This window comes from Trichomonascus vanleenenianus (genome assembly GCF_965637985.1).
Source record: "Trichomonascus vanleenenianus strain CLIB 3782 genome assembly, contig: TRVA0_078S, whole genome shotgun sequence".
Lineage (NCBI taxonomy): Eukaryota > Fungi > Ascomycota > Dipodascomycetes > Dipodascales > Trichomonascaceae > Blastobotrys > Blastobotrys vanleenenianus.
In genome coordinates this window covers 21,754-32,424 of record NW_027481809.1, presented here as the reverse complement: position 1 = coordinate 32,424, position 10,671 = coordinate 21,754, and the positions used below count along the sequence as shown (strand labels likewise).

The window sequence follows — 10,671 nt, the reverse complement described above, 5'->3', positions numbered from 1 at the left end:
CTCTTCCTCTTCCTGCTTCTTCTTCTCTTCCTCTTCCTGCTTCTTCTTTTCTGCCTCTTCCTGCTTCTTCTTTTCTGCCTCATCCTTCTTCTTCCGCTCGTCCTCAGTACTAGCCTTCTTCAACAATGCCCCCTTTGTAGCAGTTGTCTTCAGCACGGCCCTCTTTTCCTCCGTTTCTCGCTTCTTTTCCTCCTGCTTTCGCTTCTTTTCCTCAGCCTCTTGCCGCTTTTTTTCCTCTTGCTGCTGCTTCTTCTCCTCTTGCTGTCGCTTCTTCTCCTCCTGCAACTGCTTCTTTTCCTCAGCCTTCTTGGCTCGCTCAGTAGCCTTTCGCTCGCGCTCAGCTCGCTTCTCTTCATTCAGCCTAGCCTTCTCCGCCCGCTCCGCAGCCTTTTCCTCTTTAGCCTTTTGCGCAGCCAATTGCTTCTCCGTCAGTGCCCTTGGCTTCTTTACAACCTCGGGTCGAGCACTTTTTTCCTGAGAACTGACCGGCTTAGCCGCTTTTTTCTGAGAGTTGATCGGCTGATCACCATTTTCCTGCGAGTTGACCGGTTGAGAAGATCCCTCCGCAATTGAAGAATCCTCCATTTCAACATCACTAGCCTCTTCATCTGCCTGCACGTGATCAGAGGATCTTGACTGTCGTCGCTTATAGGTTCTCTTAGGCTGGGCAGGTGGCAGCTCAACTGAAGATCCTCGAGAGCCGCCATTGACAGCCGCACCCTCGTTCTCGTCAGCCGGCTGCGCCAGGTAACTCTTTAACAGCAGCTGGTTTAGAGCATGCGCATCCATTGTCTCTGTTTCGACACGCTCGATATTAGCCTTGCCATTGCCATTGCCATTGCTGGCTGGATGCTTCAAAGAAACCTTCCGTGATGGTCTATTTGGAGAAACCGAGGGAGTTGAAGGAGACGCCGGCTTATGAGGGTCGACGTTAACGTAGGACGACTGGGGCTCAGGTGGAGGCAGTGTGACATCGCCCTGCATCAGCGAACTGTGGTCATAAGTTCGGTTCGGAGAGCCATTGCGGCCCTGGGTGGTATCGAATTCTCCCGAATCGGATTCTGGGATCTCATCGTACGCAGCACTGCCCAGATCAAAGCTCTCAGCATCAGACTCGTTTTGGTTCTGGCTCGGCCCCAGCGGCGTGAACCGGAAGTCGTCGTCGTGCACATAGTGCCGCGAATCCTCCTGCTGCGTCGACCTGTTTTGCATCCAGATGGAGCTTCTTCTGGCCCGTCGTGGCCGCTTAGAGTCCTGACTAGTGTTGAACTCGGCACTCGCCTTTCGTTTGATTAGCTGCGACTTGTATCGGCTGATTGTAAGGGATTTCTGCAGTACAACAAGACACAAACCGTAATCTTCAAATACATCCTCGACCAGATAATCAGGGTCGAGGTCACACTGGTTGCCATCCTGCATCTTCTCTATCTCCAGTGGTCTAAACATACCAGTTAGCCATCTTACTTTGCTACCTCAAAAGAAGACATGGGGATACCTACTCCTCATCGGGATACAGCTTGGCAAATCTATCAATAATATCATTACACACCTGCTGAAGTGACTGCCCTGATCGTGCCAGGTGCAAAAACTTCCTATTGTCGTCCTGCAGCCGGTTCTGAATGGGCGTCGAAGTCGCGTTCGGTATCGACACGTTCGGCGACCCCGTGTGGCTCAGGTCCCGAGCCTGCAGGCTCAGACCCGCCCGGGTCATCGAGCGAGCCTGGTGCGGAGACAGGAGCACTACCTGAAGCTTGATGACGGCCGCCATTCGATAACAAGAAAAGGTTGGGGTAGTGATGTCGGGAATAATTTTTCAATCGGAGACATCACTTCATATCGCAACAACCATCTAGGGTAGCGGCTTGATGTAGTATTTTACAATTGAAACCCTGGGGGCCAGCCCCCAGCCCCCGTAGCTCCGTTTCGAGGAGATTATAGCTAGGGGTTTAACATGGGAGTTTGGCGGTGCGGAGAGACAGAGAAATAAAGTAGGACTGGAATAGTTAAGCATTGATCTCCTTCCAGATCTTATCCAGGACCGTAGGCTCCTCGTCAGATTCGTCCTCAGCCCTAACTCGGCCCAGCTTCCCACCGAACCACTGAGCACCCCATAGCGTTATTGACCCGTCCAGAGCCCCGGAAATGTACTCAAACTGTGATCCGTCTCCCCGCGGAACCATGCACGCTGTCCGGGCGCTATTCACACTCCCTCTAGTCAATCGCTTTACCAGCTTGCCGTCTACCGCCCTAAACATAAGAATCTCGCCATTGTCTGACGGGAAGAACAGATACGGCCAGGGAGAATGCGTCCGAGGGCTGAGACACGGGTCAAGCGTCTGGATATGCCTGTTTCTAATCAGCGGCCCAAAATTGACGAGCATGTTCTTGCCTCCAACTGGATGTAACGACCACAGCCTGATTTTCTCATCATTGCCCGAACTCAGCAGGTAATCGCCCCCCGGAAACCAGCAAAGCCCGTTGACCGAGCTACGATGGGCACGGCGTTCGTCCAAAGGAGTCCGTGTGGGGGCATCACCAGCCTGCTGCATATCCAGAGACGTCAGGCATGCGTTGCTTCGCCGGATATCCCATATTCTACAGGAGCCATCTGAGCCGCCAGACGCCAGTATATGGCTCGTTGTCGGAGACCACTTCACTGAGAGCACCTTGCCGTTGTGTCCAGTAAGAATATGGCTCGCTGACGTTGTGCGCAGGTCAATTAGCTTAATGAACGGGTGGTCCGCTGCGGTCGCTACCAAGGAGTGCTGCCCCGTGCGTGAGACGTCAATGTTGTACACTTTGTGGGCGAGATCAAACGAGTATACCTCGGTCATTTCATTGGGGTCCCACACTTTTACAGTGGAGTCGAACGAAGAAGAAACGAACATGCCGTTGTCGGCGGGCCACCATTGCACGCACGACACTCCGAACTGGTGGCCCAGTTTCCGCGGAATTTCGGCGACCTGCCTCAATTGTTTTTCACCCGTATCAGATACGGTCGTTTCGTCGAGATCCCACAGCCGTATGGTCGCATCGCCGCCTCCGGATAGTAGGTAGCGGCTCTCGACGCCCTCCACGGAGAGGGAGTTTACGGCCCCGGTGTGGTTGCTCTGGATCACTGGCTCATTCTTCTGCGCGAACTTGTCATACAGGAGGCGATTGAGGTTGTATCGGAGCTGTACTTCGTTAGTGATGTGAAGTCTCTTTTCTCTTATGGTACCATTCATATGTGGGGGAATGATGTCGGAGCACCTTGCCAGCGGCAAGAAGTGATTACGACCACCGCGCGGAGAGCACTTAGAACGGCGTTCTAGCGTTCTTTGGAGCCAGCCCCCAAAACCCCATATCTCCACTTCGTGGGGATTCCTGGAGTTGATCCAACAAGATTGTTTCGTAGCATTTGCGTCTACATTTTCTGTTACTAATTCTGTAACAAAGAGAAACTGTGTAACAACAAAGTCCCAATTGCCCGTAAGGGAATTAGTAACAGAGTTGTAACATTCTTTGTTACAGCAGAAACAGTTCGCAAAATATACGGATGTATAAAATAATTGATATTTAATATGCAACTGTGCTATAATTGTTACATTATAACTTAATGGCGAGCTTGCCAATGGTCTTCCCGCTCTCCAAATCCTCAAGGGCAGTCTGGAACTGTTCCAATGGATACTCCTTAGAAATGTTGATCTTCACTTCGCCCTTGGCAATGATGTCAATGAACTCCTTCGAGGCACTCTGCCATCGCTCCTCTGGCTCAAGATAGCTGAAGGCAGTCGGTCGCAGCAAGGTTATAGCCTTTGGAGTCAGCGACAGAACGCTGATTGGAGGAACAGGGCCGGACGCATTGCCAAAGCTGACCATGTAGCCGAACTTGGCCAGGCACTCCATAGACATGTCCCACGTATCCTTGCCCACACTGTCGTAGGCGACGTTGACGCCCTTCCCATTGGTGATCTCCTTGACCTTGGCCGGAACATCCTCGGTCCTGTAATTGATAACGTAGTCAGCGCCATTCTCCTTAACAATCTTGGCTTTGGACTCGGAAGAAGTCAGACCAATGACGGTGGCACCGACTCGCTTGCACAATTGCACAATAATAGAGCCAGTGCCTCCCGCCGCGGCGTGGACGAGGACGAAGTCACCCTTCTTGACGTTGTAGACCCGTGTGGTCAGCACGTACGCAGTCAAGCCCTGCAAAAGACTGGCACCAGCGTCTCGCGTGCTCATACCTTCTGGCAGCTTGGTAACCATGCCGTGCTCGTCAATGGCGACGTAGGTCGCCAGAGACCCGGGCTTGAGGAACCCCACCGCATCGCCGACTTTGTAGTTCTTGACATTGCTGCCAACCTTGACGACTTTGCCGGAGCCTTCTCGGCCCAAAGTGTACGGGAACTGGCACTTGTAGAGGCCTTTTCGGAAGTAGGACTCAATGAAGTTAACTCCGGAGTATTCGTTCCGGATGAGAATCTCGGATTCTCCAATCTCCGGCACCGGGACGTTCTCGTACCGAGCTGGCCGCACTGGACCCTCATTCTCGTGGATCCGGATGACGGGATGGGTAGCTGGTATGGTCGATGACATTCTGATTCCAATTGCTCGCTCAGGGAACTTTTTCAACACGTTGCGTAGCATTTACTGTTGCTGAGAGAACGGACGGAACTTCGCTTATAAATGATCTTCCCCCACCGACCACTGAAATTTCCGCGGTGGGGTGGAATTATGCATATGCACGTCTCGCTTTGTAATCTCGCACAATGTTGTGCCAAGCTTTTGCCATTGCGTGCGGCTTGTGCGGCTTCCCTCTTTGGTCGACCGACGGTCTATCGAAGTCACTGCGAAATGATGCCAGGAGGAGCCAGCATCATTTACTACTAGCTCTTGGTCAGTTTCCGCGGGGGGCTAGGACCCCCGTATGCTACATATCCTCGGGGTCATCTCAATTGCTCAATACGCTATCCTGGCTCTAAATCAAACAAGAACTATGTTAGATTGTTCAGATAGGAACATGCGCCAAAAGGATTGTAATGTTATCGATCTCGTTAAACTTGTTTGTTGAAAATCATATAGTAGTTGAGTTTTATGGTTGAAACAGTAGTCATGATACCTCCAAAAGTACAGCGATAGCGAAGGATACTGTGTCAAACTTCCAGTTAACTAGGTATCAGCTCTCGTAGCACTTGTACGTTCAAATCTTCATAATTGAATGTGTTTTAGGCCCGCTTGATAACTACGTATTATTTGCTGGCTAGGGAAAGTGTATTCAATCACACGGCATAGGAGCGGAGCCCGAGTGCGGCGATCTATAACGTGGCGCGGTAAAATTAGACTTGTACGTATTACCTGGTATCTCCGTGCAGCCAACCCCCCTTACTCGTACTGGTACTGTAGTACATACGCACCGTATCGAATCAGCTGTTGCATCCATAATACCCTGCACCTTAATAGTGGCCTCTAAGCGTTCGATGAAAAACTACTGCGCCACGCTTACAGGGGGAGTGTAGTACATGTACTGTACAGTCCTACACAACTTTCATGACGGATGGCGTTTGTCTCACTATGCCCGGGCTCGTGGATGTTTCGCTCTGGGGCTTTATGTAGGGATCATCCGTCGACATGAGCCCTCCCTCTCTTCTACCACTATTATATAAAGGTTCGGCTTTGGACGCTTTCACCCACAAGTGAACCGAAGTCGGGTTATTTCCATCGTTGATGCTAGTGTGGATAGCGCTATACTCAAGTTCGTATCCCATTCCGTGTTAAGCGCTCACGGCCACTGAAACGAGCACGTGCATATACTTTCACTATAGCGGCTCCCTACGGTAGTTAGACTTGACTTGACCTAGACCCCGAATCCTCTCGGGCTGTGTCGCCGTTATACCAAATTTCGCCTCCGTATTTGTAGTTCTACATAGGGATCTTCGATCGTTTTCACGTCTGCAATGGATGTTCCTCTGTCCCAGTTGCGGCTAGACGCCGGGGCTAGGCTTGGCTTCTGTGCCTCGCCCAACAACTGGCTCCTGCCCAGCGGATCTCTGAGCCCGTGCTTCATTGACGGGCCGCTATTACTGATCCCGAATCTTCTGGTCCTTATAGTTGGGCCGCTCTCGCTGTACCGTCTATACAAAAAACGGACCTCGAATCGGCCAGCCAAATGGATTGTGAAGACCAAAATCGTAAGCTGAAAAAATTTTCATGTGCGAGACTATACAGTACTAACTTTAATTTTTTTTTTAGGCACTTCTATTGATCCTCATTGCAGTTGTCGCTGCAGCTGCAGGATCGCTCTTCTATGAGCTCGGGCTGGAGTACAGACCGCTAACTTTGGCCGTTTGGGCATTTACGCTGGTTGCGGTTCCGTTGAATCTCTATCTTCTTGAGACTCAAAGGAAGAGCACGGTCCCTAGTGGCCTGTTGCTAGTGTACTGGCCGCTTATATTTGTCGCTTCGGCAATTAAAGTGTACCACATCTTCCTAGGCTCGTATTACAGCGCGCCATTTGACCAGACCGTTGCCCATTGTTTTATTCTCGCCGCTGAATTTGGCATCTTCCAATGTATGTCTCCTACTCCATGTCCGGTTTTGGGTTTTCAAGCTAACATTTGAATAGTCGAATATATTATTCCCCAGTTCGTCAAAGGGAAGCCAGACGAAAACCTCGAGGCCAGTTCCGAGGAAGAAGACCATGCATTGCTTGACAATGCATCTATCTATTCCCACATATCGCTCTCATGGATGAATCCAATTATCGCAAAGGCAACAAGAGCCGAGCTCGCTGCACATGCTTTACCGAACGTGGACAAGAGTTTTAACACCGACGTACACTCTGATAAGTTTTTCAAGCACTGGTCCAACCGCCGCGATGATAGCTTATTTTCGCTCGTGTGGTCGCTTGTCAAATCTTTTGGCCCTACTCTGCTAATTGGTGCCATTTTCGAGATCCTCTATGACCTTGCCGGATACGTGCACCCGTTCTTGCTGCGATATCTTATCCTCTTTGCAAATTCGTATTACGATGAAGGTAAGGAGGATATTAAGCCTCAGCCGATTCAGATCGGTTTCTATATTGCAATGGCAATGTTTGTTTCGTCAGTTGCTCAAACTGTCCTGGGGTCCGGAATGATGCTCTTTACAATCAGAACGGCCGCCGGCGCCAAATCGGCGCTCTTGAACGCCATTTACCGCAAGTCGCTTCAGATTTCGGCAAAAGAGCGGGGCAGGCGCTCCACTGGTGAAATCGTCAACCTTATGGCTGTTGACGTCTGGGCCATCACAAGTATGTGCTTCATGATTACTGTTCTGTGGGAGTCGCCGTTCCAATTCATTATCTGCCTGTATGCCCTCCACAAACTCCTTGGTGCCAGCATGTGGTCGGTCTTGGCCATTCTTTGTGTTTTCCTGCCCGTCAACTGGTTCGTCTCAAGAATGATCAAGAAGATGCGACGACAGCAAATGAGATATAAGGATCAGCGAACTCGACTGACTACTGAGATTATGACCAACTCCAAGAGTCTGAAGCTCTATGCCTGGGAGCATGCTTTGCTGGAACGCCTTGACTACGTCAGAAATCAGCTCCAGTTGAAGAGCCTTAAAACTCTGATTTATGCGTCTTCAGTCGTGGACTTTATCTGGTCGCTCGTCCCGTACCTATTTTCGGGTGCGACTTTTGCCCTGTTTGTCTACATTGAAGACGTCCCTTTGACAACGGATATCGTTTTCCCGGCCATGGCCCTGTTCAATATGATGACTGGCCCCATTTCTGAGATTCCTCGTTTCATCACGACATTTGTTGATTCTGGTGTATCTTTCTCCCGAGTTCGAGATTTCCTTGTGTCTGATGAAATCCAGGAAAATGCGGTGACTCGGCTTCCTGCTGTGCCTGAAGGTGAGGAGTCCATCAGCTTGAAGGATGTAACAATGCGATGGGATAAGTACGGTGACGCCATCTTTGAGAATTTCAACCTCTCTGTAAACCATGGTCAGCTTTGTTGCATTGTGGGTAAAGTCGGAACCGGTAAGACGAGTTTGATGCGAAGCTTGCTTGGCGACCTCTACAAGGACACTGGCGAGATTACTGTCAAGGGCTCGCTCGCTTACGTCTCGCAAGACCCTTGGCTCATGAATGCAAGCGTGAAGGAGAATATCATATTCGGCGGAAAGTTCGACCCAGAATACTACTACAAAACTATCGATGCGTGTGCCCTGTCGCCTGATCTTGATGTTTTGCCTGACGGAGACGACACAGAGATTGGTGAGCGAGGCGTGTCGTTATCTGGCGGTCAGAAGGCGAGGTTGAGTCTTGCACGAGCAGTCTACGCAAGGGCCGATATCTATCTTATGGATGACCCCCTCTCAGCAGTCGATGAACACGTTGGACGTCATATAATCGATTCTGTGTTGGGGCCAGATGGCTTGCTCTCCGGAAAGACGCGTGTTTTGGCCACAAATGCCCTTAATGTTTTGTCTCATGCAGACAACATTATTCTTTTGGAAAATAGGGCTATTGCTGAACAAGGAAGTTTCGCTGAAGTCATGTCGCAAACTGGTAAGTTGAATGCTTTGATTGAGGAGTTTGGCCGGCACTCAAAGCAGGATGACTCACAGCCTTCGGACCTTGTGGATATTGATTCCGATACTAGCTCCAACACGAGCTCAGGCACGTCAGCTGATATTGCAACTTTAACATCGAGCGTTGAACAGCTTACTGGACTTGCGCCTTCAGAGCCGCTGTTATCAGAGACGACTGGTCGGTCCCCAGTAAAGAGCAGAAAACCAAAGCGACGCCATATCAAGACAAAAAAGATCATTGAGAAGGGCCAAATTGGCCATGTTAGATTTAATGTCTACAAACGGTACGCTGCGTCGTGCGGCGTAGTTCCTCTTGTGCTTTCGTTTGCTGCTATGCTGGGTGCATCGCTGATCACTCTGGCCGGTACTTTCTGGTTGAAGTATTGGGTTGAGAGCAATGCTCGACATGGCTACAATTATATGCCTCAGTTCTGGATCGGAGGTTTCCTGTTCTTGGGTTTCATGGCCGCTGTGTTTGTAGTTATCCGGCGAGTCGTAACGAGAATTCTGTGCGGCTTGAGGGCTTCGAGGAAGCTTCATGATGAAATGGCTGTCGCTGTACTTCGATCCCCAATGTCCTTCTTTGAGACTACCCCGGTTGGTAGAATCATTAATCGCTTCTCTGGTGATGTCAATGAGCTCGATGAGGGTCTGCCAGTGGCATTCATTGATTTGGTCCGAACTATTATTCGCCTTTGCCTCTCTCTGATTGTGGTTATCGTCTCTGCTCCGATTATTCTTCCAGTTGCCATACCGCTCGGTTTCTTGTACAACTACTACCAGAAGTACTATCAGTCTGCATCGCGGGAGCTCAAGCGAATGTTGAGCATTTCGAAAAGTCCAATCTTCTCTCATTTTCAGGAAAGTCTGAATGGTGTCAGCACTATTCGAGCGTTCAATCAGCTCCAGCGATTTGAGCAACTGAATGAGAAAAATATCGATGCGAATATCCGAGCGCAGTTCCTGTTCAGAAGTACTAATCGATGGCTTTCGTTTAGGCTGCAAACAATTGGTGCGGCAATCGTTTTGGCGACTGCAAGCACAATTGTCGTTGGTGCATCCAAAAAAGCGTTTACTCCAGGAATGATTGGTATTGTAATGACTTACACTCTTGAAGTCACTGATTATTTGAACCGCCTTGTCCGTTCCATCGTTAACCTCGAAACGTCTATTGTGGGCGCTGAACGAGTACTTGAATACTGTGACTTGCCTAGTGAAGCCCCTGAAATCATTGAGGGTCACCGCCCTCCTGCATACTGGCCACATGAAGGCACTATTGAGTTTAAGCACTATTCTACTCAATACCGAAAAAACTTGGATTTGGTGTTGAAAAATGTATCCTTCTCGGTAGGCTCCAAAGAGAAAATTGGTGTAGTTGGACGAACTGGCGCTGGCAAAACTTCTCTGGTAATGGCGCTGTTTAGGATTATTGAACCAACTGCTGGTACCATTGAGGTTGACGGGCTGGATATTACAAAGATGGGACTCCTCGATTTGAGGTCAAATTTGAGTATTATTCCCCAAGATTCCCAGGTATTTGATGGGACACTTCGTCAAAATCTTGACCCCTTCAACAAGTACGATGATACTGAACTGTGGCGAGCATTGGAGCTTTCACACCTGAAAGCACACATTGAAGGAATGGGTGGATTAGACACTGTTATCAGTGAGGGAGGATCGAACCTTTCGTTTGGTCAGAGGCAGTTGATGTGCCTAAGCCGTGCTCTTCTACACCCTTCGAATATTTTGGTGTTGGATGAGGCTACTGCCTCAGTTGACGTACAGACTGACCGGCTGATTCAGGAAACGATCAAGAATGAGTTCAGTCAGAAGACGATCTTTACAATTGCTCATCGGCTTCATACTTTGACCGATAGCACAAAAGTTATGGTTATGGATGCAGGCACAGTTGCTGAGTGCGGTAGTCCTCGAGAGCTGTACAGTATTAGAAACAGCTTATTTAGATCACTCTGTGACCAAGCTGGCCTTACTCTAGACGATTTTGCGAACTAGAGTCATCCTATTCACATTATTTTTTTTTCGTTAGATGCTACAAAATATAAGTATGATTTCTGAAACTGTTGTGCGTACAGAGTAATCTAAGCA

At 49.6% G+C, this 10,671-nt stretch overlaps 3 protein-coding genes and 1 pseudogene across 4 annotated transcripts; 1 reads left to right on the top strand and 3 right to left on the bottom strand.

Annotated features, from left to right (window-relative positions):
• Window positions 1–1,768, bottom strand: TRVA0_078S00320 (annotated as a pseudogene). Its single transcript has 2 exons — window positions 1,500–1,768; window positions 1–1,438 (listed from the first exon to the last, which is right to left on the bottom strand). Coding segments are annotated over exons 1-2 (1,707 nt in total).
• Window positions 1,769–2,003: 235 nt separating this feature from the next.
• On the bottom strand, window positions 2,004–3,227 carry RAD28 (Rad28p; the record flags this gene model as incomplete). Its single annotated transcript, XM_076687822.1, has 1 exon — window positions 2,004–3,227. The coding sequence occupies one exon, from the start codon at window positions 3,225–3,227 to the stop codon at window positions 2,004–2,006; it is 1,224 nt and encodes a 407-aa protein (XP_076537954.1).
• A 361-nt stretch (window positions 3,228–3,588) lies between these two features.
• On the bottom strand, window positions 3,589–4,632 carry ADH2 (quinone oxidoreductase family protein; the record flags this gene model as incomplete). Its single annotated transcript, XM_076687821.1, has 1 exon — window positions 3,589–4,632. The coding sequence occupies one exon, from the start codon at window positions 4,630–4,632 to the stop codon at window positions 3,589–3,591; it is 1,044 nt and encodes a 347-aa protein (XP_076537953.1).
• A 1,307-nt stretch (window positions 4,633–5,939) lies between these two features.
• On the top strand, window positions 5,940–10,578 carry YCF1 (metal resistance protein Ycf1p; the record flags this gene model as incomplete). The annotated part of the gene is made up of 3 exons (XM_076687820.1): window positions 5,940–6,173; window positions 6,235–6,553; window positions 6,608–10,578. The coding sequence occupies 3 exons, from the start codon at window positions 5,940–5,942 to the stop codon at window positions 10,576–10,578; spliced, it is 4,524 nt and encodes a 1,507-aa protein (XP_076537952.1).
• Window positions 10,579–10,671: the final 93 nt, after the last annotated feature.